Source organism: Eleutherodactylus coqui, chromosome 3 (assembly GCF_035609145.1).
Source record: "Eleutherodactylus coqui strain aEleCoq1 chromosome 3, aEleCoq1.hap1, whole genome shotgun sequence".
NCBI classification, from domain to species: domain Eukaryota; kingdom Metazoa; phylum Chordata; class Amphibia; order Anura; family Eleutherodactylidae; genus Eleutherodactylus; species Eleutherodactylus coqui.
Genome location: NC_089839.1, coordinates 147,530,540 through 147,558,461, shown reverse-complemented (window position 1 = coordinate 147,558,461; position 27,922 = coordinate 147,530,540). Strand labels below are relative to the sequence as shown.

The following is a 27,922-nucleotide window of genomic DNA, read 5'->3' as shown; positions in this document are numbered from 1 at the left end:
GATGAAGGTGTTCACACCCAAAACACGTATCTTATGCTGTTTTTTAATCTATCTAATAAAAGAGAGATTGGATGTTATGTCCTACCGCCGCACTACCTTTTCTGGAGATCCGCCCCTATTCACCCATCTTTTCCTTTAGATTTTCACATCGTTGGCACAATTCATTTTCTCAAACCCTCTCTAAGGGTTTTAGTCTCTAGACCTTCATCTGGGTCCAAAGCATCCGATAGCATTGGGTTTGCTCCTCACTAGAGATGAGCGAGCATACTTGCTAAGGACAATTACTCGAGCGAGCATTGTCCTTAGCGAGTACCTGCCCGCTCGGAAGAAAAGATTCGGGTGCCGGCGCGGGTGAGTTGCGGGAGTGAGTAGGGGGGAGAGAGGGAGAGAGATCTCTCCTCCGTTCCCCCCTACTCTCCCCCGCCCCTCGCCAAAACCCGAATCTCACCTCTTCCTTCCTACTCATGAATTTAAATAGAGCAGCCCTCCCATTCTAGGAGCATGATCTTGAATTATGCTATAGGTGGTAATGCTCCAGCTCGGCTGCGAATAAACAGTTATCCACCTAAATAGTTCCTAGTGAGTTGTATTCCACACCAGTCAATACCATGTTCCTCTGTTAGGGCGAGCACCCACTGGCGTTTTTTTACCTGCGTTTTGCGTTTTGCGTTTTTCCTGCACAGGCATAGAGATAACATGTGTTCCTGTCCACTGGCGTTTTTTTTGCGTTGCGTTTGCGTTTTTAACATAGGAACTGTCAGTTGCATATGTGTCCTTATTTTTCTCCTAATGCACCCATGAAAGTCAATGGAAATTAATGGAAACGCCGCGAAAACGCCGCGAAAAACGCGCGGAAAAATCGCGGGAAACGGGGCGAAAACGCTGCATTTTTTTCCCGCGGAAAACGCAAACGCCAGTGGGTGCTCGCCCTTAGCATGTTAAACGTTATCAATAAGTAACTAGCTGTTACTATTCTACTTGCCAAAGTACGATCCAATAACAGACGGATACATCATGTTTTATAAAGCCGGTTTAACAAGAGTGGTAACAGCCAATTGTCAAATGCCAGGGCATGAACAGGTTTTCTATAAAGCCAGTGAGTCAGGGGTGATGTCTTTTCTGATTAGAGTCGTTCTCTTTCCTTTTTTTCCCGTACGACTCAGACTTCCATGGCATCTTCTCCTGATAACTGTAGAGTTTGATGCTGAGACATCTTTGGCTTTCACTTTTCACGCCATCCCCAGTCTTTACAGCAACACACATAAACTCTGATTCCCTAAATTAAAGGGGTTGTCAATTTGCAATCTTTTGTTGACCCATGCTTAGAATAGGCCTTCAGTAGTACATCAGCTGGGGTCTGCCGCCTGGGACCATCGCGGATCAGCTGTATGCAAAGCTGGTGTGCTTGTGCACTAATGGCCCTTTTAGAAAGAAATGGACGTTTTACAAAGCCAGTTTAGACAGTTCTCATTCACTTATCATTTAGCATTTCACTTTCCTATATGAAACACTCAACAATTAGTGTTTAAACTGCCTTACAAGTGAATGTGCCGGAGCTGATTCTCGTTCGTCATTGGCTTGCATTTGAACTGAATGCTTCTTGCGTACTTGAGTTCATTTGAACAATTCTGTGAGCAATAATCATTCCATCTAAATGCAGCATAAGCTGATTTCTGAATGAAGTAGACAGCTCCGTTCCTAGTGCAGTGGCCAGGCTTGATATTGTAGGCAAAGTTTCCATTGGTGTGAATAGGAACTTTGCCTGTAAAACCAAGCCTGGCCACTGGAGAGAGAGAAGGGAACTATCTGCTTCATGCAAAAATTAGATCAGTGCATAAACACACCAACCCAGCAAAACAGCTGATTAGTGGGGGTCCTGCTCAGGGGACCCTCGCCAATCTACTATTGATGGCTTATCCTAAGGATAGGTCAACAATGGTTTCTAACTGGACATCTCATTTAAAAAGGTTTTCTCAATGAATATATTTATCACTCATCCATATGATACATGGTAATTAAATAATTGCTGGGGGTCTGACCGTTAAGACCCCGAATAATCACAAGAACGGCATCCCTGAATCCCCCATGTGAATGGAGCAACGGTGTGCATGAGTAACCAGCGCTCCATTCACTGACTATGGAGATAGCCAAGCGATGCACCCTGCTAACCTTCCTCAGTCCTATAGAAGTGAATGGAGCGGTGGTCACGCTTCCCACCTTCACGTGAGGGGTTTAGGCCATTCTGCAGTTGGATCCCCATGAATCAAACATTTACTACATGTGGATAGTTGATAAATGTATTTAGTGCAGAACCCAGCCTAGGGAAGAAAACTGTTGAGAGCCCAGACCAGATCCAGATTCAGGCCGGCTCACACGACCGTATGGTAAAAAGTTGCAGCGTTTTACCGGAGTGTGGAGCTGCATATCACCGCATTTGTGATCACGTCTGACTGCACATGACAGCGTATCTCACCCACGCCATCCTGCATTAGCTTCCTGGTTTCTTCTTTTTTTTTTTTTTTTAAACTTTCCTTCTATTGTCTCTTAGCAACATTGCCTAAAATATGGCACACATATGCAATGTAATTGTGTTTGTACAGGGTTTTCATACGCACCCATAGAGAGCAATAGGGCTCTATCTTGTGTATTATATGCAATGAATACACATAAGTAATTGGATGAATGAAAATCCATGTACTTTCATAGACGCCATTCACTGTGTACTGCGAGTGCGTACATTGTGTGTGTGTGTAAAACCCGATTAAATTACGCTGGTGTCAGCCCGGGCTTAGGGTGACTACCCACTACAGTTTTTTTTTCATCGCGAAATTTGCAGCGTTTTTTTTCTGCAGGGGTCTATGGGACTTGTAATGTTAAAATCGCGATCGCGCAAAATCGCAATTTACCGCAAAATCGCAATTTTGCGCTATCACAATTTTAACATTACAAGTCCCATAGACCCCTGCAGAAAAAAAACGCTGCGAATATCGCAGTGAAAAAAACCGTAGTGGGTAGTCACCCGTAGGGCTTATTCAGACAGGCGTATATTGGTTGGGTTTTCATGCCCGGTCGATATACGCTGCCTCTCTCTGCAGGGGAAGGAGGCGGGCCGGGCACGGTGCACTGAGCTTATGTGAATCCGGTCTTATTTTTCTCTCTCCCAGGTACCTTTTAAGGTCATACTGGTTTATTAATACCAAGTGTAACAGTTAAAGACGTCTTGGGACTAACCCCCATTCACAAACTCATTGCACTGAGATTCACGTCACACTCTCGGGGTGCACCATCCTGTTTTCTATTTGTCCACCCGCTGCTACACGGGGCTCTGATGGTGGACAGCATTCGGATCCAGTGTAACAGCACTTGTATTTGGAAAGGGGCTCAGGAAAGAGAACATGAAGTATCACCGGCCATTATCAATTACATTAATCGCTCTACAGTTAAATATTTTCCTTAGATGTAATATATACTGGTACTGTATATAGTATGTTATTCTGGGCAGATGCGGGCATCGCTCTGCTCCTCCTGTATGAATAGGCTTTAGCCATTGTGAGGTACTGAGGGGAGTAGTGGTGGACGGTCGCTACGTCGCCCCTAGGTTCCGGTACTATGCATAAGGGGACTGGAGGAAGGTCACGTCTCGCTCTTGGAGACGTAAGAAACCAGGAGCGTAATGTGGTCTCCAGCAAGCAGTTGCTGGAGATCTGTTCTTTAAAAATATCCGGGCCTGTTTTTTTTGGAATGGATGGCAGGTTGGTAGTGCGGCCGTCCATTCCACCTCCTCCACTCCAGGGTGTGCGCAAGCTCAATCAGCCCAGGTGCTGAGGCTGAGCCAGTTCTAGCGTGCAAATAAATAGCAGGTGCACGAACACAGGGGAGCTAAGATGGCTGCTGGACCCTGGCAGCCTGTGTGACCGGCTCGGAGATAGAAGGCCTACTGTGCACTGCACCTGCTAAGTGCGACCTGATCAGGCCGGGGCGGCCTGATAACTGGATTTTGGACTATTATTTGTTTGACTGAAGCTAAGGTTGGACTTTTTATGTTGCTGTTATAAAAAATAAACGCAGGGCACGCCTGCTTTGGACTGCATCCGCTGGTGTTCCGTCTCTGAATATTGCGAAACCCGCACGCTACCGAGCTATTCTCCCACATATGGTGTTTCGGATGCGGGCAACGAGTTGACACCGGCGACTAACACTGCATGTCCTGGATAAATGCCGCTGGTGCCCTATCAGAAAAGACTGCGGCCATGGAGGACCTGGTGCGGCAGCTGGTGCAGATATGTTTACAGCAGCAAAATGCACAGGCAGAGGCAAGGCAAATGCAACAAGAAACTAATCGCCTCCTAATAGAGCAAATGGCAACACTGCGAGAGGCCATGGTGATTCAACGGCCGGCGATCACAGCCAGCCAGAGCACCCACTCCCAGGGGGTCCAAGGAGGACAACCATCCACAAGGGCCTTGGTGCAAGCTGCGCTGCAGAAAATGACCGCCGACGACAACGTGGAAGCCTACCTTCACGTCTTTGAGAGGGTTGCGGAATGTGAAGGGCTGCCCTCGGACCAGTGGGCAGATGTCGCGGCCCCTTTTATGACTTGAGTGAAATGGACTCCCGGGACTACGCCAAATTGAGGGCTAAAATCCAGGCACGTCTGGGAGTCACCATACAGGTGCGTGCAGGCCGGGTACATGCCTGGAGGTACTCTGAGAGCCTACCAACGCGGTCCCAGATGCATGATTTGATACATCTTGTCTCCAAGTGGCTTCAGCCAAAGGACTGCACTCCTGCGCAGATGGTGGAGAGGGTCGTCTTGGATGTCTTCCACAGTTCCTTGCCTCCTGCGGTACAGCGTTGGGTGGGACAAGCCGGGCCGACTGACGCCAACCACCTAGTTGAGAGGTATTGCGCCACGGAGGAGTTGTTACAAGCCTCTACGAGATGGGGCCATGCCAGAGAGGAAAAGGGTCCTCGTCAAGATGGTAAAACTGTACCATATTCTGCTCCAAGGGGGCCAGTGTGGAAGAAGGGAGAGGGCTCAGGAGGCGAGCCAGCGGTTGGCCCACACCAGGGCGCTCGAGAGCGGGACCCCGGACGCCTACAGTGCTGGCGGTGTCACGAGTAGGGTCATGTCGCGGCACATTGCCCCCTATGCTCAGAGCCCATGGACTGCAGCTCCGGGCGGAGGGTCTCCCTATACCCACGCCCCGCGCTAGCCGCCGAAAACCTGTCCGAGGATGAGCCGCAGGTGTGTTCGGTGAACATTGGGGACTTCCTGGTACAGGCTCTGTTGGACTCCGGGAGCCTTGTGACCCTGGTACATGGGTCATTGGTGAACTCAACCTCCTACAATGGAGGCCGAGTGGGTGTACTATGCATCCACGGGGACACTCGGGAGTACCCCCACTGCTACCGTACCAATAGCCACCCCTTGCCGCACCACTACCCACGAGGTAGGAGTGGTTAAGTCCCTAATGCACAAGGCTATAATCAGAAGGGACTTTCCACTATTCTGGGCCTTGTGGAGGAAAAGGACTTCGGTTAATAAGAATGTGATTGATAATGTTGTGTTAGGAGGTAAGCCCTGAGCCGTATGACCTGGACACGTCTGGGCCCGCAGTCGGGGTGACCATCGGTGACTATGACGATTGTCCCCTAGCTGTACTGGCTGGCGACACTGAAAGCCTGGCAGACGTCCTGCCATGCCGGAACTTGGTGTCCCGTGAAAATTTTTGGTCTGCTCAGCTGAATGACCCCACGTTGATCAGGGCCCGTGAGGCCGTAACAAAGGTAAACAGGGTACCTCAAACTCCAGGTGGGAGTAAAGTATACCTGTATATGGCTGTGAATAATGACCTGTTGTACTGAGTGGATAAGGTGCACGGGGAAGAACTGGAACAGCTAGTGGTTCCCCAACCCTATCGCCGGATAGTCCTCGACCTGGCACATAAACATGTGCTTGGAGGTCACCTGGGGGTGGAAAAAAACACGCAAACGAGTGTTGCAACGGTTCTATTGGCCCGGGGTACATGAGGAGTTTAAGCGGTATTGCGCCTCATGCACTATATGTCAATTAAGGGCCCCTAAACCTCATTTCAGGAGCCCATTGTTGCCCTTGCCCGTTATAGAGGTACCCTTTGACCGGATTGCAATGGATTTAGTCGGACCAGCAGTGAAGTCCGCTAGGGGACATCAGTATATACTGGTCATTCTAGACTATGGCACACGGTACCCGGAGGCAATCCCCCTGAGAAACACCTCCTCCAAACTCATTGCTCAAGAGCTGTTCCAGATGTTCTCCCGCACCGGTATTCCCAAAGAGATCCTTACCGATCAAAGAACTTCGTTTATGTCATAAGTAATGAGAGAGATGTGCGAACTTCTAAAGATTAAGAAACTGCGTACCTGAGTAGATCACCTGCAAACTGATGGCCTGGTCGAGAGGTTTAATAAAACTTTGAAGAGTATGTTAAAAAGGGTGGTCAGCCAAGATGGGAAGGATTGGGATTGTTTGTTGCCAGCCTTGATGTTCAAAATATGTGAGGTTCCCCAATCTTCCACAGGTTTTTCTCCGTTTGAACTACTGTATGGTAGACACCCACGCGGTCTCCTCGACCTCGCCAAAGAAACTTGGGAAAATGAATACACCCCCTACAAAAATGTGGTAGAACATATTTCAGTAATGCAGGATAGGATAGCAGCTGTCATGCCCATTGTAAAGGAACACTTGGAACAGGCACAGGTGGCACACAGTCGAGTCTATAACAGGTCGGCCAAAGTCAGAACCTTTTGCACGGGAGATAGGGTGTTAGTGTTGGTGCCTACAGTAGAGAGCAAGTTTTTAGCCAAATGGCAGGGGCCTTATGAGGTGCTGGAGCGCATAGACGTCAATTATAAAGTGTACCAACCTGGCAGGAGGAGGCCAGAGCAAGTGTACCATGTGAATTTGCTCAAACCCTGGAAAGAACAAGAGTCTCTGTCAGCAGTAAATGCGCCAAGCAGCCAGGTTTTTGTGAAGTCTATGGACAAAGATCCTGAAGTAGCTATCTCAGGGTCCCTATCTAAGGTACAGAAACAGGAGGCAAAGGAGTTGGTACTTCGAAACACGGATGTGTTTTCGGAACTACCGGGGCGTACGTCAGTAATCAAACATGACCGTCACGGAACCCTACGTAAGGGTCCGGGTGAAACCCTACAGAATTCCTGAAGCCCGTAGACAGGCTATACCAGAGGAAGTAAAGAAGATGTTGGACCTTGGGGTCATTGAAGTGTCAAAAAGTGAATGGTCTAGTCCCATTGTCCTGATTCCTAAGCCCGATGGCACCTTGAGGTTTTGCAACGACTTCAGGGAGTCAAACGAAGTCTCTAAGTTTGACTCCTACCCGATGCCACGAGTAGATGAGCTAATAGAAAGGCTAGGACATGCTCGGTTCTTCTCTACACTAGACTTGACTAAAGGGTATTGGCAGGTACCACTTACCGACAAGGCCAAAGAAAAGACTGCCTTTTCTACTCCCGAGGAACTCTTCTAGTAGGTCTGCCTACCTTTTGGGCTACATGGGGCCCCACTTACGTTCCAAAGAATGATGGATATCAACCTGAGGCCACACCGGCGGTATGCCTCCGCCTATCTGGATGACATCATTATATTTAGTACTGACTGGGAGAGTCACTTGGCCAAAGTACAGGCGGTAGTTAATTCCCTCAGGGATGCAGGGTTAACGGCAAACCCCAAGAAGTGTACGTTGGGAGTGGAAGAAGCACATTATTTGGGGTACATAATAGGACTAGGAGTTATCGAGCTCCAAATTAATAAGGTAGAAGCCATCCAAAACTGGCCCCAACTATTGACCAAGAAACAGGTAAGGGCGTTCCTAGGGATTGTAGGCTACTACCGCAGGTTCATCCCCAACTTCGCCACCATAGCAGCATCCTTGACAGAGCTAACAAAGGGAAGAGGTTCCACCGTGATTAAGTGGAGTGATGATGCCGAGCAGGTATTTCAGAAGTTAAAGACAGCCCTATGTAGAGAGCCGGTCTTAATTACTCCCGACTTCAGCAAAACATTTGTAGTACAGACAGATGCGTCTGATGTAGGTGTGGGGGCTGTCCTTTCCCAAGCGTTTAGAGGCGAGAGGCACCCAGTCACCTATCTTTGTAGAAAACTTACCCCCGCAGAGAGAAATTATAGCATTGTGGAACGAGAGTGTCTGGCGATAAAGTGGGCTTTAGAGTCCCTACAGTACTATCTGCTTGGACGACATTTCAGATTGGTGACAGACCACTCCCCGCTCACCTGGATGAGTCAGGCCAAAGAGCGAAACGCTCGGGTGACTAGATGGTTCCTTTCATTACAAAACTTTAAATTTAATGTAGAACACAGGGCTGGTAAGCTACAGGGAAATGCTGATGCGTTGTCTCGAACCCACTGCTTGATTAATAAAAGTGTTCGCTCCTACAGGTTCGAGCAGAGGGGGAGGGTATGTGAGGTACTGAGGGGCGTAGTGGTGGAGGGTCGCTAGGTTCCGGTACTATGCATAAGGGGACTGGAGGAAGGTCATGTCTCGCTCTCGGAGATGTAAGAAACCAGGAGCGTAATGTGGTCTCCAGCAAGCAGTTGCTGGAGATCTGTTCTTTAAAAATATCTGGGCCTGTTTTTTTTGGAATGGATGGCAGGTTGGTAGTGGGGCTGTCCATTCCACCTCCTCCACTCCAGGGTGTGGGCGAGCTCAATCAGCCCAGGTGCTGAGGCTGAGCCAGTTCTAGTGTGCACATAAATAGCAGGTGCACGAACACAGGGGAGCTAAGATGGCTGCTGGACCCTGGCAGCCTGTGTGACTGGCTCGGAGATAGAAGCCCTGCTGTGCACTGCACCTGCTAAGTGCGACCTGATCAGGCCGGGGCGGCCTGATAACTGGATTTTGGACTATTATTTGTTTGCCTGAAGCTAAGGTTGGACTTTTTATGTTGCTGTTATAAAAAATAAATGCAGAGCACGCCTGCTTTGGACTGCATCCGCTGGTATTCCGTCTCTGAATATTGCGAAACCCGCATGCTACCGAGCTATTCTCCCACACCATTTACTTTCCATCAGCACGCAGGAGTTCATCCTCCCCAGTGCTCTCAGCCCAGGTGTAGGGTAATTAGCCATTACCCTCCTATTTAGCTGCACTGTGAATCCTCCTCCTTGCCGAAGTATTGGTGTGTTTCTCTTGTCACCCAGCAAAGGCCTCCTGCGCCTGACTTCAGCGTCTGCCCTGATTCCTGGTCTCTTACCTGGTTTCTGTTTGCACTGTGCCTGTCCAGACACCAGACCTGATCCTGTTCATAGCTCAAACTGTTCATGGTGCTTTGCACCAATGCCTCTGAGCCCTGTGGGTCAGCTGCCATCCACACCGGAACAACTCCAGGAGGTAGCAGCCTGCATGGTTCCCCGCAGTAAAGTCCACATCCCTGTACTCAAGTTGAAGGGTGAATACTGGGGAACTGTCAGGTTAACACCATTAGGTTTAGCCCAACGCCAAATGGGTTGGTTGGCACAGTGAATCCACACTCGCTATCTGTAACAACTGTGCATATTACATATAGGACTATGCTGGTACATGTAAGAGGAGGTGGCTAGCCTTTCTCCTTCTCTACTTTCTGCCTTTGCTGATACCCCATGGGGTTCCTGCAGTTCACCCCGTTCCCCCTGCCTTCCATGTTGTGGGCCAACTTATGTTTTCCTCCAGGCTACAGCCAGAGCACAATGGTAGGACAGGTGAGGGAGCTAGGGCAGTGTACCAGTCTCCATGTTGGTACCACTTGTTGAAGGCCTGCAGCCAAAACACAGCAGAAACAGAGGAGAGCTTTTTTCCCAAACATCATGGGAAGAACATTACTGAACAGCACATTGTCACAAGGTAAAGAGCAGTGGTGCTCCAGCTGAAGTTACAAGGGTGTTAGGAATGAGTAGCTGGCATGGTTGTTGCTTAACTTCTTTCCTTGGCTCCGCTCTCCCGCTTTAGCTTTGAGTAACGGATTATAATAGCAGCCCTTTGAACGACCATGGACCACCTGGGAGATCTGGGTTGCAGGCGGCCAACCAAACTGCCCCTATTATTAGCATCCTTCCCAACTTTAAAAGAATGAAAAGCACATTGTCAGTGGGCCATGCAGTAATTTTCTTCACATTAAGTCACACCTCTAACCCCATTAGATTCAGGCCAGTCTTACAGTAATGGCGCTTAAATAGTGACACTTTTTGCCCCACACACTTTTATAATGTCCTGACACAGTAATGATCCCCTCTTAGTTCCAACCACAGTAAGAATGCTGCCTCACAGTAGCATATCTCCCAATTTTACAGAAATACAAGGACTACAAATGCTGGTGGCATGGGAAGCGATTTTTATTTACTAAACCCTGCCCTTGACCACCTAACACCTCTGGTAGGCAAACGCCAATTCGAGGCCACAGTACAGAGCTCTACCCTCCTCTTCCCCCTACACCTGTCCGACATGTACGAGACATATTGACCTGGTCGGAATTAAAACCATTGTCAGACTGTTATAGGGAGATCAGGGTCCCTGCGGGAGCGTCGATGTAGTATTTTCAACTGTGAGGGTTTGTGGGCTCCTGGATACCCTTGGGGAATTTGTTCAGACTACTTAGTCCACTAGACATAGGATATCTGTGATCTACCAGCTGGAGACAGGGGACACATTCCATGGGTCATCAATGCCTGGGAGAAGGAGTTGGGCAAATGCTTGTCTTAAAGGGGTTGTCTCGAGGAAGCAGTGAAATTTTTTTTTTTGCCCAGTTCCCCTTATTAAGCATACATTACTAATCACCCATGTAAATGACTTTTCGAGCCGGTTTCTACTTAGTTCCAGCGTTTCAGCAACTTATAAAAAGTTTCCCCAAGATGGCCGCCGGCTCTTTTCCCGTCGCTTGCTGTAGCCCGACATGCGCGCTCCCGAGACGCTACCAGCTGTGTCTCCCTGACAACCAGACGCCCCGCAGACGCCGACCGGACCCACCGCGGCCGCCGACCACGGCACACGCTCTTGGGCCACAGTCACCCACCGCCAGGCAGCAGGTAACCGGCGCTAGGCCCCGGCTCCCCAGCGCTAGGCCCCGGGGCCACAGCGGCAGTCCGTCACTCGTCACCCCCGTCAGTCCGTCATCCATCACTTACCTGGGTGGCTGGGCTGGGCGGCTCGGCTGGGCGGCTCTGCACCTTCCTCTAAGAGAGGATGGTAGCAGAATGGCCGCTGCAGCGCGCTCCCGAGAAGTTACAGCTCGTCTGCGCATGCGCAGAAGAGCTGTAGCGGCGAGCACACTGAAGCGGCTCGTGCTCAGAGCAGAAGACCGGACTGCGCAAGCGCGTCTAAAAAAGCAAGCCGCCAGCGAATTTAGACGGAGCCATGGAGACGAGGACGCTAGCAACGGAGCAGGTAAGTGAATAACTTCTGTATGGCTCATATTTAATGCACGATGTATATTACAAAGTGCATTAATATGGTCATACAGAAGTGTATAACCCCACTTGATTTCGCGAGACAACCCCTTTAAGACCTTTGGCCCTTATCTTAACCCACAAAGTGGTGCTGCCATGTAGGATCCAGAAGCTAAACTATAAAAAAGTGACCCAGCGATATAGAACACCTGAGAAACTTCATAAAGTATACAGCTAGATTCAACCCCCCCCCCCCCCCCCCCTTCTATTCTATTCTGGAGATGCTCTGAAGATAGAGGTAAAATGTGGCATATTCGGTGGGCAAGTCCCCCAATGACCGCTCTTTGGAGAGGTTATTATATAATCATATTTGTAGAACATCTCTAACTGACGCCAGAGGTGCTCTATGATCCATATTCACTGGTACTATCTTTCATATCATAAAGGGGCTTCTTGGTATCTTTGTTGTTGAAGTTAGATTAATCATTCTTAGATTACGGCATTCCACTAATGTGGTTAGAGGCCACGAACACCTTCATGCAATAAGAGGAAAAGTAAGCAGACAAAGATAATAATTTCACCAGTTTTGGCAGCATTGGATGTCCCTCCAGTCATCTCCAGATTAGAATTCAATCCCATAGAAATCCACTCATTAAAGAGTGTGCAATATCCTATAATGTGTTAGCGTTGGTACTACGACAGAGCCCCCTCCTCTATCCCTCCCTCCCCCCCCCCCCCCCCCCCTCTTACCTTCCTATCAGTGCCTTTAGGTTTTAGTTTTGGAATTTCTGATATGTTTAGTAAAAACTATGACAGCTATGTTGATACTTATCCAGACAGGTTGTGGAATGTTGTGATCTGAGAACTTTTTCATTACACATTTCTTTCCTTATATTGTAACACTATGCCTTGTACGTTTTAACAGTTGTCTAATAAAATTTTTTGGAACATAAAATACAGATCTTCAGTCTTACCCAAACTTAATAGAGTTCCAAACACCTCTTTTCCAAGTTTTCGCAATAAAAAAAAAATATTAGACATAACTGGTAATGCAGTGTCCATAAAACACTGAGCCATAGAAATATCACGTTGCTATGGAAAGCGCCGGCCCCGTGTCCATGGGCAGAGAATCATTGCGATTCTCCGCTCGCGGCCGGTAATTCACAGCATGCTGCGAATTGCCCCGATTCGGTCAGATAGGCTGACTTGCGGAGAACCGTGTGCCGGCTCCTGCTCCCGGGTGGTGGCTCCCACAGCTGAGATCCACCGCAGGATACCGCAACGTCCGTGGACAGGGGGCCTTAATCAGAAATGGTACCAATATTAACTTCAAGAAACGAACTCTGACACAACACCATAAGCAGAAAAACTAAAAAGTTATGGGGGTCAGAATATAGGGAAAGAAAGCTATTTGTTTGAGAAAAAGATATATTTTTAAGTAGTATAACATAAAAAAAGAATATAAATTGGTGTTGTCATAATTGCACTAGCCTGCAAAATAACGCTAACAAGTCATTTTTCCCACAGTATGAGTCATAAAAACAAAACCTTTAAAAAAATCAGTTTTTTCCATTTTATCCCACTTTAAATTGTACTGAAAAACATTAAAAAAAATTTAAGTACATTAAATGGTACGTTAAAAAATACAATTCATCCTGCAATGAGGTTAATGGTCCTTCAAAATTTTGGGGAAACTATAACTCCCAGCATGCCATGAAGGTCTGCACCAATCAGGGCATCCTGGGAGTTGTAGTTCTATTGAAATTCCAACAGGTGATCAACATGGTGATAGAACTTCTATTCTAAGCATGTCCTGACAGTTGCAGCCCCAGGGCAAGCTGGGAGTTGTAGCAATGCTGGCTCTTATACAAATAACTTTTTTTTGCCTTATCAGCAAGTTAAAAAGGTTTATCAGGCAGACTCTGACATACCAGTCCTGGGCAATCCTGGACATAGACAATACTGGGCATAGACAGATGGACAATCCTGATGCAATGGAGCCATGATGGTGCTGCCACAGTGGAGGTGGCATAAGAGACCTGGTTAGGACCAGGCAGAGCAGTGAGTTAACATGGCATATGACTCACACCGGGGGAAAGAGAGTGGAGCAGCAGGGTTCCTTAATGTGCAATAAAAATGCTGTGGAATTTCAGTTGCAGAATCCACAGCAATTCTGTATCGAAAACATTGGTACATTTGACTCAATCAGCAGTGGATCCGCAGCTGGTTTCAAGTCAAAATCCGCACCAATGGATTTTGGCAAAGTTTTTGATGCGGACATGCTGAGAATTTTGCTGTGGAGGTTTTTCACTGTGAAGAATCCATAGCATTTCTGTTATGTGTGAACATACCTTAATTGTGAAGGTGATACGGGATGTCTCCAGATAGGGGGAGAGCAAACCGGTATAGTCAGTAGGGTATAAAAGACCCAAACATGGCTCAGAAGGGGGATTAGGGGAAACTAAGGGGAAGACACCAGAGACTTGAGTATTGAAGTGTCCATGTATACAGTACAAGATATAGTTTAAACTCAAACACAATGTTACAATAACAGTGGTGTTATTACACAACCGCTAGTAGCTGCCACTAGTGTTTGCGCTTTCCCATGAATTGCTGGGTTGAACCTGCAAATGCCATTGCAGCCCAGCAATTAGAGCTATTACATGAGCGTTAAAAGGGGTTTTGCCAAAGGCTAAATGTATCCCCTTATCTACAGGATAGGGGATAATATTCTGATCAGTGGGGATCCAGCTGCCAGGACTCTTACGAATCCAGAGAACAGGGATCCTGACGGTGCCTGCATGAACTGTATATGTATACACACCTCTGCTTTATTAATTTCAATAATAGCGGCAAAGGTTGTTGAGCATTCGTACTCGGCCCTTTGACACTAGAATTGAAATGAATGAAGCAGCGGTGCTGATGCGCACGCTCAGCACCGTTCATATGGGGACACTTGCTCTGGGGATAAAGTGGGAGTTCCAGCAGTTGGAGCACCACTGATTAGAACGTTGTCCCCTATCCTGTGCATAGGGATCTTCACTGGGTGGCAGTGCTAGATTGCAGGAGCGAGCGATTAAAAACAAACAAACAAACAAACAAAAAAAAACAACACATCGCCCGGTTCCTTGTGAAATCTCCCAACACCATAACTTAGTTTATGATTGTGTGCGGACATGACAGGTTCCCTTCAATGGCGCTCAAGTAATATCACCTTAAGACATTGTAACATTTTGTGTTAAATCCTTGCTGTTTAAAGTAGCAAAAAGTATCTCTGCTGATTGTGTTTATGCATGTGTCGTTGCATACGGCACATAAATCCCATAACTAACAGTAAGGTTGGGCTCACAAGACTGCGTTTACCTGCAGGCCTCGCATGTATTGAACGTGCAGGTGTGCAATGACATGCATACTTGCTGCATGTAACCAATCCCCATACACTATCTTGGCATGTATGCGCATGTAACAAATACCAAGATGGGACATGCCATGATTTTTTTTTCCACATGAGTAATATGCATACACAAAAAATGCAGGTGTGAGTAGCCTAATAGAAATTAATGGACTATTGGCATCGTGTGTTGTGTGCGCAACGCACAATGACAATGTGTGTAGCCTAATATTGCTCACTTTGTATAATATACATTTCTATACACTATTATATTCCATTTATTGAGCCCAACTTTAGAATCTGACCCAGTAAAAGGGTAGATCCTTACAATGTGTTTGAGATATCATGAATGTTTTGGTTTGCCACTTTTTGGAGGAGGATTAAATATTCTATGTTTTTTTCATAACCTCTTTTTATAAAAGCCATGAAAAACATGATAGTTTGCCATGATCCATTTTGTAACAGATCTGATGATACTTACTGGATCCATCAGATTAAAGGGTTGTTTGGTACTCGAATATTGATGTCCTATCCAGTAGGATGATCAGACACATGTGGTGATGGTTTTCCGCCAGTCATGTCACAAGTGACGTCATGTGCATCCTGTGTGATGCATGTGCGAAAGCCCTGAAGCGCAAGAAGTCTCCAGTGGGTAGAACTAAAGATGTCCATCAAGACCTCAGGGAGGTGTTTAACTGAGGTAGAAGAGAACCAGGACCAGAGAGGATGCTGGACTGCCCACTGGATGGGCCACCTCAATGGTCATATGTGTGAAGTTGAGCATCAATTCAAAATACTAAAGGTAGCTTTATAATATTCTTCAAGGCCCACATCTTACATTACCATCGGAAGACGACAGAGGAGACCACACACTTTGGTCCGTTTATATGGATGTGCTGTCTTCTTTTGATGATCCAAATCAGTTTCGAGTCTTTGGATCAGACTCATTAGGGAGACTTCCATTACTATTTTAAGCTTTTGTGCTGCTTTATTTTCTTTTGGAACACTTACCACATTTTGTCAATGATAAAACAATGGAAATGTGACACTCCCTATAGTGTGATTGTTCTCAGTAAGAGAAACCTAGTAATTGTGTAGATATGATAACGTTTAATGGCTAACAAAAAGGCATGAGGTTAGAGAGCTTTCAGGTCTTTTACGGACCCTTCGTCAGGCTTAATGAAACAGAGCTAAACTGTCTCCCCCAGCATTGCGGGTTGGCGTATATGTGCTCGGGCTGTCTGAACGGGTGCACAAATGTTAGCTTTCAATGTTTTAGCACTTAAGCGTTTTTACTGCGCCGGCGGGCCTACATTAAAACGCCAACGGCCGCGTGAATAAGCCCTAAGGCTGAGGAAGGGTCTATAGAAGATCCGAAAGCTATAGTGTTAGCCACTGAAGCACCAAGCACTATTGTTACAGGAATTACAACACAGTCTCATTAAAGTTCTGGTCCAACTCTAGGCAATGATCTGTAAAAAAGCCACGGGGCACTTTACAGAGAGGTACATTTATGGCTTCACGTTTATAGGCATTGGTGAGGATTACAGCTGTTAGATATTTAGCAATCAGACATCTGATTGATATCCTATCAATTCTTATTGTGGGAAAACCACGTTATTTCAGTTTGTCTCCTAACAAACAAACGACCTGTCATGTCCTGTCAGCAAGGCCAGTTGCATAGCTTTGCAGCCGCAGCCCAACCGACTATTGCAGCCTTTTTGCTTATACCCATCTACTGCTCACTGTAAATTGGCGACATAGGATTTGACTGACAGTGGAGGTGGGTACTGCCCACTTGACATATTCACAGCACCACAAGCCAAATCTATGAATCCATATGGGAGGGAGTATAAACAAACAACAACAAAAAAAGAGACAGACATAGTTGAAGTCAGCTGGATTGTAGGTTCAAAAGTTACACGGCCAGCCCTACTGACATGAGAACATGATAGGTCCTCTAGGTTGTCCAGTTGTAAACTATTGAAGGCCTGTGTGCAGCATAGGTAATCAATACTAGATCAGCAGGGGGCTGTTGCCTGGAATCCTTGACAATCATCTGTTCACCAGGCTGGTGCGCTCATGCATTGAGCTGATGTCTGTAGGAAGCAGACAGCTCAGTTCCTACTGCACTGGCCAAGCGTGGTATTGCAGACCAAGTTTCCACTGAAGTGAATGGGAACTTAGTCCATAATACTAAGCTTGGCCAAAGCTTATTGCATGTACGCATTGGCTGGATGAACGGCTCAGGGATCTCTGATGATCTACTATTGATGGCCTATTGTAAGAACTGACCATCAATAGTTTAGAACTGGACAACCCCCTTAAGTAAACTTCTCTTATTGTGGAGAGAAAAAAAAAGAACACTCAATGTTAAAATATTACAAATGTATTAAAAACAAACTGTTTCAAGAAATCACATCAAAACATTGTGTTCTAGTTTGTACATTATATACAGTTAAACATTGAGGGGAAAAAAAAAGTAAAAAAAAATACGTTTCTTTCATTGCTGGGAGAAGAAGGATCGCGGAAACGAGGACACTGTTACAGAACAATGTAACTGTAGGAAGGTAGGCTTCTCTCAATTACAGTGCATACATGAAATAAATAATGCAGAAACACCAACTTGGTTCACTGTTTGTAGTTTACAGAACTACAGTAAATTGGGAGGAGTCAAAATGAACATTTCCGACAATCCACTGACATGATGATGCTATAAATGCTGATGCAACAAAACCTAATAAGAGACTAAGTAAAGACATGTCTTAAAGCTTGGCCGATCTCCAGAACGGTTGAGGTGTCTGGTGCTTGCTGTGTTACTACATTAACGCTATAAATTATAGCTCTGCTGCTACCTAAATGCTGAGAAACAAACCAGATTTACAATAGGTCAAGTATTCACACAGTAATGGCTCAGTAGCAAATAAAAAAATCACTAGGTTATATAAATACGCCTCTTCATATAGGTAGCACGAGTCGCGGACTTTATTGCAGTGTCAAGTATATACATATGTATATATATCACCGGATCTGTAACGGGAGAGACATCAGACATCGGTTTCCCATTTCCTAGGTGACAGCAGTCCAGACTGCTTAGAAAGTTGTGCCACAAGACAGAGCTGAATAATAGCATTAGAGTTACTCTACCAGATGGTTTTTAAAAACCTTGGGCACCCTAGAATTCAAATTAGAAGACAAAAGCTAAAATGCTCAATGTCCTAAATACAGTAGTCTATATTCTGTGAATGGAAGCAGATTGGCGGCCACAATGTCCATCAGGAAACTGCAAACTTCTGCATTCTCCTACCACTCACAGAAAACATCTTCTGTATTCTCCTGACAGGGCAACAGCATGAATCTGATTTACCTTCAGCGGCTCTCCTGTATTACAAGATGTGAAACGTTCAAAACTAGCATTTCCGGTTCTAGTATTAGAGAATCACAACTATTCTCCAATATATGTATACATCACTCATACATTAGTTATAGCGGTTGGCCCTTTTTTTTTTTTTACTGTACAAGTGTCTCCTGATGGATTAGCTGGTCACAGAATGGTACCGCTCAGGTGTGTATCGTGTGCGAATCTGGCATTCAACCCCCCTACAGTGCCACCGCAGGCGAAACCGAAGTATTACAATAATCATAGTGAATCAAATGGGTTGTCTGTATAATGCAGAGACATATAGGGTCCTCTAAAATAAGACATGTTATTGTAGCAACACTACTCTGGCTAATGATGACAGACCCCCTTTATTAATGAGGTTTTCCAGGACTTATAAGGATTCTGTCATTGGGCTCCTGTTGCCTGAACCACGGGGAGCATGAACCCGGGACAGGGATGGCTGTTGTCCTCATGAGTGTTTTATTCTGAATTGCTGTGGCATTTCAGAATAATCGCACTTCACGCAGAAGGCCTTTGCCCAACTGCTGCAAAAAGACTGACAGCTCTCTCCCTATACAGGAGAGAGCTATCTGTCTCCATGCAGTGGACGGGGAGAGGCCAACACGGCCTGCCTCCGCGACTCGTACTCTGAAGTTTGACTTGGAGCTGAGCTCCATTTCTTCTGAAACTCTGGAGTGTTTCAGAATAAAACATCCAGAGGTGCAACTAGGCATCTCTGTCCCAGGTTCATCCTGACTGATTTTGGCAATTTGAACCTGATGACACAAGCCCTTTAACAATTGAGGACCTACACTTGGGTCATGAAGTGCATCGTTTCTCCTTAGCGAGAACACCTAGAAGGTGAGTGAGGAGACTCATAAAACCATGCATGCTCCTTTGTTCCATCTTTCCATTTGCAAATTTCTCAGTGCCCCTCCTGATCCAAGTCTATAGATCACTCACTAGCCAGGCCAGTAAACCAACTGCTAAGGGGCAAATGCCCCAAAATGTCTGTCCGCGTACATCTTTTCCTTCTAGAGAAGGCTCTGGCTCATATTCCCCGTCATTGTGACAAAACTTTGTGACATTGTGATAAAACATTGTGATAAAAGGTCTGCCATTCGACTTGCAGGAATACTGCCTTTCAATAGGTGGCACTGTAGGAGGTATTGTTCCATTTTACCATTGACCTATCCCTGGGATAAGTCATCAATACTTGATAGTCAGAGACCCGCTGCTTGGTACCCCTGTGATCAGCGGTTATCCAGTCCACTGTCAATGCAGACAGAACTGGAAGCTGACAGCTCTATCCACATTGCAATGGCCAAGCTTGGTATTGCAGGCATTACCAACCTGGACCGCTACAAGGTGTATGAAACTGTCAGTTTCCAACTCAGTCTACACTCACAGTGGGCCTCTACTGATCAATTGATTACTTATCCCATGGATAGATCATGGAAAAGCTCTTTAACTCAGGATTCCCTAAAAGGTATTGATGACCTATTTGCAAAATGGATTACCAAACAAACCCCTTTAAGGAGGCAGTGGTTCCCTTTCATCAAGTATTTTTGTCTAAAAACATAGCAAAGCTGAAATATAAACTAAAATTAAGGCTGGGCTCACACGATCGTACGGTAATACGATACGTTTAAAGGAAAAAAAAAAATTGCAGCATTTTACCGGTGCATTGTTGCATTTTTGCCTGCGCATGAAATGCGCTATCCTGCACTGGCTTCCTGGTCTCGCTATATAATTATAAACACATGCAAGTGTGAATGGAAATGAAAGTCAAGGACACCATTCACTGCGTACATTGTGCGCATAATACACAATTCAAATACATTCATGTGAGCCCAGCCTTCGACTATACACAAGGGTAACACAAAGGATCAACTAAACCCATCTAGAGGCCATCATCAGATATAAATCAAACAACCGTGTCCCTTTGGATTGATAATTAACTTTCTAGAAGTCTAAATCAAAGAAAAGATGGCTGGTTATTGTGTTCCTTCTTCACTTATCACAAACACTTAGAACTTTTCATCCAGCTTGATGTAGTGCACTGCAGAATCCATCCACAACCTCATATGTAAGTTAGTGGCAACTCTAAACACACCTTTATACATGGAGGTAAGTGGGCAGCAATGACTACATACATATTTCCTCCTACCCCAGGCTCGGAAAGAAGTAGCACGAGGACTTGTAAACAAGTGACAATTCTATAAAAAGTGCAAATCACTTAAGGCTTGTACAAACCACGCAGCCGTGCCAGACCAAAGATACTTCATCTAGAAAAGCTTTGGTAGCAAGCCAGCTTCACCCGCTCAATGTGGTAGCACAGTCTAATAGCCATGGCTGGCTTCAGATCCATACAGACTTGAACAGCAGGGAGATTGAGTAACAGAAGTGCTTTTCCATCTATTTCCTGGTGGAAGACAGAAGAGAAAAGAATGTTAATATGGCAAGATTGTACGAATTTGACATAGTTAAAGAGAGGTTAAAGGCCCATTTAGACAGAGGGATGATCGCGTTTGAGCGATACTCGTTGCATCTAAATGTGTGGCCATCGTGCACTGCTCAGTGATAGTTAAATTCAAGCCAGCCTAAAAATCATCTTGTGGTATTATCAGGACCGCATGCCGAGGTCTCTGGGGGTAGTGCTGATAGTATTGTTTCAGTATTTATCACTACTGGAGAACAATGGAGCAAAATGCAGATAAGAGACCTCCAGCTATTAACTACATTCAGCTAAGGCTTCATTTGCACGCTAATAAGCTATTAAGTAGCTGAGTAGCTACATAATCGTTTATGCAAAATGATCGCTCAAAGCTGTCACTCAAACTGTCGTTTGAGCGATCATTGCTCCGTGCAAATGGGCCTTAACTCCATGTTGTCCATGCCTACCAAAATTAACACCCATCATTGGATCACAGTTACGGGGCTAAGGGTTTGTGCAGATTACTGCTTCTGTGTAAATGACTTTAAAAGTGAGCCATATACATAAGGAGTTTGTCTGGATAGTTCTGTTTTATTTATTAGTTTTCCCAAGCAGGAAATACTTTCTATTAGCTACAGTGGAGAGTAATTAGAAAACATGGTTTTCCCCAGTCTGGAGAACTCAACGTGACCATGTATTATAGGAAGGAAAATGTGTAGCAACCCACAGAGTCACTCCGCAATAGGGTTAGGCCTCATGTCCACGGGGAAAATCAGATCCGCTGCAGATTCTACATGTAGAATCTGCAGCGGGTCCCTCCTGCCCCGCGGACATGAGCGCTGAAAATAGCAATTTAAAAGCATTTACCTATCCGTAGCGGGCGGCGAAGCTCTGCTCTTCCTCACGGCCGGATCTTCATTTTCGTCCGGCGGATGAATTCCTGACGCCGGCGGCACGTCGCCGGCACGTCGTCGACGTGCCGCGCGCATGCGCCGGGCACATCCGCCGAGCCGAAGCAAGGGAGATGCGGCCGTGAGGAAGAGCAGAGCTTCGCAGCCCGCTGCGGGTGAGTAAATGCTTTAAATTCCTATTTTAGGTCTCCCGCGGATCCGGACGGCTTCCATAGGCTTCAATAGAAGCCCGCGGGAGCCGTCCCCGCGGGAGACCCGCATGAAAATGGAGCATGGTCCAGATTTTTTCATGCTCCATTTTTTTAAAAATCGCTTTTATTGACGATCCGCGGGTATTTATCTACCCGCGGGTGGTCAATGCATCCCTATGGGGTGCGGATCCGCGCGCGGGAGATCCGCGGCGGATTTTAAATCTCATTTTGCCCGTGGACATGAGCCCTTAGTGTTAGAGAAGTCCCAACTTGTGGGGATAATAGCACCTCCATACATGATCCACTGTAACTGCCAATAAACGACCAACGAAAAGGTCTTCAATCACTACAGTAGAAGTAGCCAATTTCTGGCACGGCTTTCAGCTGAGTTGGAAGATTGGCAAGTGTTTCCCATTGTTTTCAATGGGGAAACTTGCATTGCACTTGCGTTTTTTCTAGCCCAAATAAAAACAATGGGCGAGGCATTCTGAGTAGAGATGAGCGAGTATACTCGCTAAAGGCAATTGCTCTTTAGTGAGTAATTGCCCGCTCGAGACAGAAGGTTAGGGTGGCGGCACGTGGGAGCGGTGAGTAGCGGCAGTCAGCAGGAGGAAGAGAGAGATCTCCCCTCCGTTCCGCCCCGCTCTCCCCCGCAGCTCCCTGCCCGCCGCCGGCACCCGAACCTTTTGTCTCGAGCGGGCAAGTACTCGCTAAAGGCAATGCTCGCTCGAGCAATTGCCTTTAGCGAGTATACTCGCTCATCTCTAATTCTGAGGGAAAGCCCAAAGAGAGGACTTTGAAAACAATGGGCGACACGTTCTGAGGAATGCAAAAAAAATAGACATGCAGCGATTTTTTTTTTTCCACACCGCTCAAGTATATGACTACATTTAAAAGAATGGGGTTTATATTTGTGCAAGATTTAGGAGTCTCGCAACGCACAGATCTTGTGAAAGTTTCTCAGGCGCGTGAAACCCGCCTTATATCATTGATGACCAGGGTACTAGAAACAGTTTTTGCTAGCTCCATTTCTTCTAACTCTTGTATCTTCTCTGTCCTCATTAACAAGAGACAGTTGGGAAATGAGTAGAGGGGCTTACTCACAGCTTCATATCTGGCCAGGAGTAGACGACAAGAAGTGTTGTGTACATTCCTGTCCTGCGCCAACCTCTTCTCCCTGACAAGTCACTTCTGTAACTCGGTATGGGCTGCTGGCCTTGTTGGAGTAAGGTTTAAGCTAGTTTTGAGCAGACCGAACCTGTAGAACCCCGTTTCAGGTCGAACTTTGTTAAAAATTTGATTTAGTACTAACTTGAACCGAGTGTTTAGCAAAGGTCTACCTGAAACCGAGTTCTACTGGTTAGCTTCACTCAACATTAGTCCAGAACATGGATGTATAACACTGTCTAATGCATGGCTTTTGGGGCTCTTAGTGTTAATCAGTTTTAGGCATATTGTTGAATTTCAAACTAATTCAGGCTGAACTTTATGTAAAAATTTTGCGAACTAGCCAAATGGAACTTGTCAAAATTTCACTCAACACTAGTTCTAACTGTCCCTGCTGCTTGACAAGACTGCCTCAGACGAGCGCACATCAGTGCACATCTGCGAATGTAACACGGACAACTGGTCTGATCTGAACTCTTTTAGGAGTTATAGATTCCTAAGGCCTCATGTCCACAGGGAAAATCAGGCGCGCTACAGATTCTCCATGGAGAATCTGCAGCGGGTCCCTCCTGCGCTTAAAATAGGAATTTAAAAGAATTAACTCACCCGCAGCGGAGCGGGAAGGTCTTCTCTTCCTCACGGCCGGATCTTCTGTTTCGGCCGGCGGATGAACTCGTCACGCCGGCGGCGCCGGGCACATCCGCCGAGCCGAAGGAAGAAAGATCCGGCCGTGAGGAAGAGAAGACCTTCCCGGTCCGCTGCGGGTGAGTTAATTCTTTTAAATTCCTATTTTAGGTCTCCCGCGGATCCGGACGGCTTCCATAGGCTTCAATAGAAGCCCGCGGGAGCCGTCCCCGCGGGAGACCCGCATGAAAATGGAGCATGGTCCAGATTTTTTCATGCTCCATTTTTTTTAAAATCCCTTTTATTGACCATCCGCGGGTATTTATCTACCCCGCGGGTGGTCAATGCATCCCTATGGGGTGCGCATCCGCGTGCGGGAGAAGAGTTAAAATACGGCGCGGATTTTAATTCTTCTTTTGCCCGTGGACATGAGGCCTAAGGGTGGTTTTCACAAGGATGGGAATATTGTGCAATTTTTTGCCTAAAGCATTAGTCGGTAAAAAAAGAAAAGTATAAGGAAGCCAATGAATTACAAGGATTTCCTTCCCATCAGCATTGTTTTCACTAATGCGTTGTTGAGAGATATAAATCGCACAATTATTTTTTTCTATCATGTAGGGGGGGTAGGGGGTATGTAAACCTGCAATTGGACCAGGACGCTCATAAATATTATGGGCCTGTAATATGCTTGTGTGAAACTGCCGTAAATGTCACTGTGCATACCTCATGTTTTTGTGTCTGTGTGTAAATGAGTGCATGTGGATATACTGTATATGATTCTTGTGGTGATACTGTATAGTCAAACAATGTGGTTTTGTACTGAGGTTTGAAAACTTGCAGCATTTTTTTTTCGTAACTACAGCACAAAAATGTGATGTGTACAATATATAGTAGTATAAGGCCATGTTCACATCAGCTTTCTGGTACATACTTCACCGCCCCCCACTGATTCCTGTGCCGCCCCTCTGGTGTCATGTTTACAGGCTGTCCCAGCCTGTTTATAGAATGTCACAGGCTGCTGCGGCCAATGACAGGTCAGCGATCAATCGCTCAGCTCTGTTATTGGCTGCAGCAGCTTGTAATCAAACAATGGGAGCAGAGGACAGAGTAGCAGTGTGAGACTAACAGGGAGTGGGGAGAGGTGACTACATGCCAGTTACTTATGTTACTGCAGCGGGAACAGTATTTTAACATAAAATAACTCAGAGAACCCCTTTAATTCACAATTGATTGTAAATAGAGCTTACTTGTTCTTGGAAGAGTCGTGCAAGATGAGCACAATCTGTGGATTTGATGTATTCAACTACATCATTAACAGTCCAGTCCAGTGGGCTTCCGTTGAGCGCCAAGGGTTCCCTCAACTCAATACGGATATCCTACAAAGTGACACAATTTGTTAACTCCTGAATGCATTAGAATAAACCAATTAGACTAAACTGCAATTCTCTCGGTAGTCATATCTAACCAGTAAGGATGAGCGAATATACTCGCTAAGGCACTACTCGTTCGAGTAATGTGCTTTAGCCGAGTATCTTCCTGCTCGTCCATAAAGATTCGGGGACCGCCGCGGCTGACAGGCGAGTCGTGGCGGGGAGCAGGGGAGAGCGGGCGGGAGAGAGGGAGAGAGAGATCTCCCCTCCGTTCCTCCCCGCTCTCCCCTGCAGCTCCCCCCGAATCTTTAAGGACGAGCAGGGAGATACTCGTCTAAGGCACATTACTCGAACGAGTAGTGCCTTAGCGAGTATACTCGCTCATCCTTACTAACCAGTTTTTATTTTCAGACTGAGGTAGTTCCTCTGTTCCCCATACCTTAGAAGACAGAAGCTTTTCACTTTCCAGCATCCAAGGTTTTCTCTTTTTCTCACAGTTCAGCGACTGCTCACTACGGGTAGGTGAGGCTGATGAGGATTCTTTTCCTGAAATTTCTGAGCCCTCTTGATGTTCTTGGACACTCTCTTCACTGGGGGAATAATCCTCATCCTCATCATCATCCTCATCAGCACTTGCCTGGAGAAGTATGTACTTTTCAAAAGAATGGTAAGAGGAGGTCCGTGTTTCTCAATCTTTGTCTCCTAGAGCCTCAGCAGCCAGAATAGGTTGATGCCCGGGACTCACCAGGAGTTATAGTCTAGCACAAAGTTTTTTTTTTAATTACCTCAACTGAACTTGACATTTGTTGTTTATGGAACCCAGAAGAGTCAGCTATGTTACTAAATCATAGATTTCTACAAGTATTAAAAAGGACTGAGCTGCAAATAATCAATCTCTGTCAAAACTGTCTCCCCAGCTACACCTTACCAGTTAAACTTATCCCAGTTTGAGAAACACTGATCTATACAATCAATATCATGGGGCACTTTTATAAACTTTAAAAAAAGATTATTTTTTGTGCAAGTTGGTATTTGTGCAAAATGTTTGACTTTTCGTCATTCTGCGACGATCCAGCCACTTTTTGGATAAGCGGATGGGGCTGCTCTGGAAGGAGGGATGCCCCCGGGACTGACAGACTTATGTAGATTTACTCCAGAAGCTGGCAATAACTGTACCAGAAGTTGAGCGTACATTTCTAGGAAGGTGCACAGAGAAGTGACTGGTAAACACATAATATACGAAGAGTCAGGTGCTTCCAAATGTATTAAGCACAACATCCACCGGGAAAAATTGTACTGTGACTGGTGTTGAAAGTGCCCATCTTAGTAAAATTTCCCCTTATTTTTCTAGTGTGGCCTTCAAATTTAAGTCTCTGGTTACATTAGTGTCTTTCAGGGTTTTGGCGTGATGTTCGTTGCTTTGCTAGCAAGAGAAGTGCTGCATGCTGCGCTATTTGTACTGTAAAATCTGACAGAACTGACAAAGGAATGCATTGTAAGCAAATCCAGCAAGAAGAACTAAGCACCATCTAGTTAAAAGGACTTCTGAGACACTTCTCATAGTGTTAGGTGCAGCATCCAAAACTTCTTGCTTTTAATACAGCCTGATACATACAGCACACACATAAATTATAGGCCTGAATGCCATGTTTGGGGATTAACTCAAGGATTGGTTTAAATAGATCATATGATTTGATGAATATTAGCAGTTGTATAACCCACTTTTCCATTTTTTTAGAGATGTCTGTAAGTAGTATTTGTACCATCTTTCTTGAAAAGGTAAATATGCATCTATACCTGAGGGCTGCCGACAGGCGTGTTGTCTACAGAGTTGGATGAGCGCTTCTTCTTGTGGACAAAGAATTGTTTCCTTCTCTTCCTCCTCTTAGCTGGCTTCTTTAGAGCTGCCTCTATACTGCGCAGTATGCCTGTAGGATTACTCAAGTTCCGTCCACGACGTTTTCCATAATAATGAGCTATTCAATACAAAACATTACAAGATCAGTGTGAATATTCGTGCACGGTCAGAAACACCACCAATGGTTATACCAGGCAGGTCACACCGAGAAAGAAAATTGATTTTTTTTCTCACCAATATACAGACATCGCTCAATTATTATCAATTTTAAAAAGTTATCAAGTGACAAGATTTTTTTCCAGTTCCTCAGCCTACTGCAAAAACAAAGAAAAAAAAGTCATACTCCCGTACCGGACACCCCACTGCTCCTGCTTAGATGGTGCCCAGTCTGTGCAGTTTTCTATACTTGCTTTATCAGCAAGAATGTCACCTATGCAAGGACACGTGACCATCGCAGCCAATCATTGCCTAAAGTGAGACGGTGATTGGCTGCATTGGTCACATGTCCCTATGAAGATGAGGTCACCACTGCTTCAGCATAAAGTAGAGAGCAACTAGGAAGTAAGTACCATTGGAAAGGCAGCGGCAAGAGATCAGGTGATGCGGGTATGCTTTTTTTGTGTGTTTTTTTCCAGCAGCTTGAGATTTTTTTGTTGGTGAACAACCCCTTTAAGCGATTTTTTTAATATTTGGAAGAGACTAGTCAAATCATAGTGAGCCAGGTGGGGGGAGCCGGAGATCTTTCGCTCAGTGGACACTTAACCTCGTACTTGGAAGAGCCACTAGCTGCAATCCAGTTTTAAAGCTGTGCCTTTCCTAAAATACTGTAGTGCTTCAGAGACAGAAGTCTTGTTCTATGTTAAAGAGCTCGATATGATCATGGGGCCTGTCACAAAGTCACTTTGCTCATGATTCGGGCAGCATGTTCTTAGCAACAGGTTGGATTTAAGACATAACCAAATTAACGCTTGATTTTTGGGGAGGATTATATGTAGTATGTGAACCCCAAAAGACGATGCAGAAGACACACACAATATCACTAAATATTCAGGGAGATCATAAGCAAATTAGACATGTTCAGAGGACTTCAACAAAAAACAAACTATGGAACAGAACCCAAAAAAGTAGGTGTGTATACTAAGTGGGGTATG

At 45.8% G+C, this 27,922-nt stretch overlaps 1 protein-coding gene and 1 long non-coding RNA gene across 3 annotated transcripts in view; both read right to left on the bottom strand.

Annotated features, from left to right (window-relative positions):
• Positions 1-1,002: 1,002 nt before the first annotated feature.
• LOC136619828 (uncharacterized) lies at positions 1,003-12,081 on the bottom strand. Its single transcript, XR_010791053.1, has 2 exons — positions 12,022-12,081; positions 1,003-1,421 (listed from the first exon to the last, which is right to left on the bottom strand). It is a non-coding gene; the product is annotated as an uncharacterized lncRNA (long non-coding RNA).
• A 5,123-nt stretch (positions 12,082-17,204) lies between these two features.
• SFMBT1 (Scm like with four mbt domains 1) overlaps positions 17,205-27,922 on the bottom strand; it is an 89,971-nt gene continuing 79,253 nt past the window's right edge. Inside the window, exons 18-21 of one of the 2 annotated variants that reach the window (XM_066596283.1) lie at positions 26,711-26,889; positions 25,353-25,550; positions 24,791-24,919; positions 17,205-20,638 (exon numbers count right to left, since the gene is read on the bottom strand). In XM_066596283.1, the coding sequence (XP_066452380.1) occupies positions 20,498-20,638; positions 24,791-24,919; positions 25,353-25,550; positions 26,711-26,889 (647 nt within the window). In that variant the 3' untranslated portion in view covers positions 17,205-20,497. The other variant, XM_066596285.1, reaches the window with a different exon arrangement.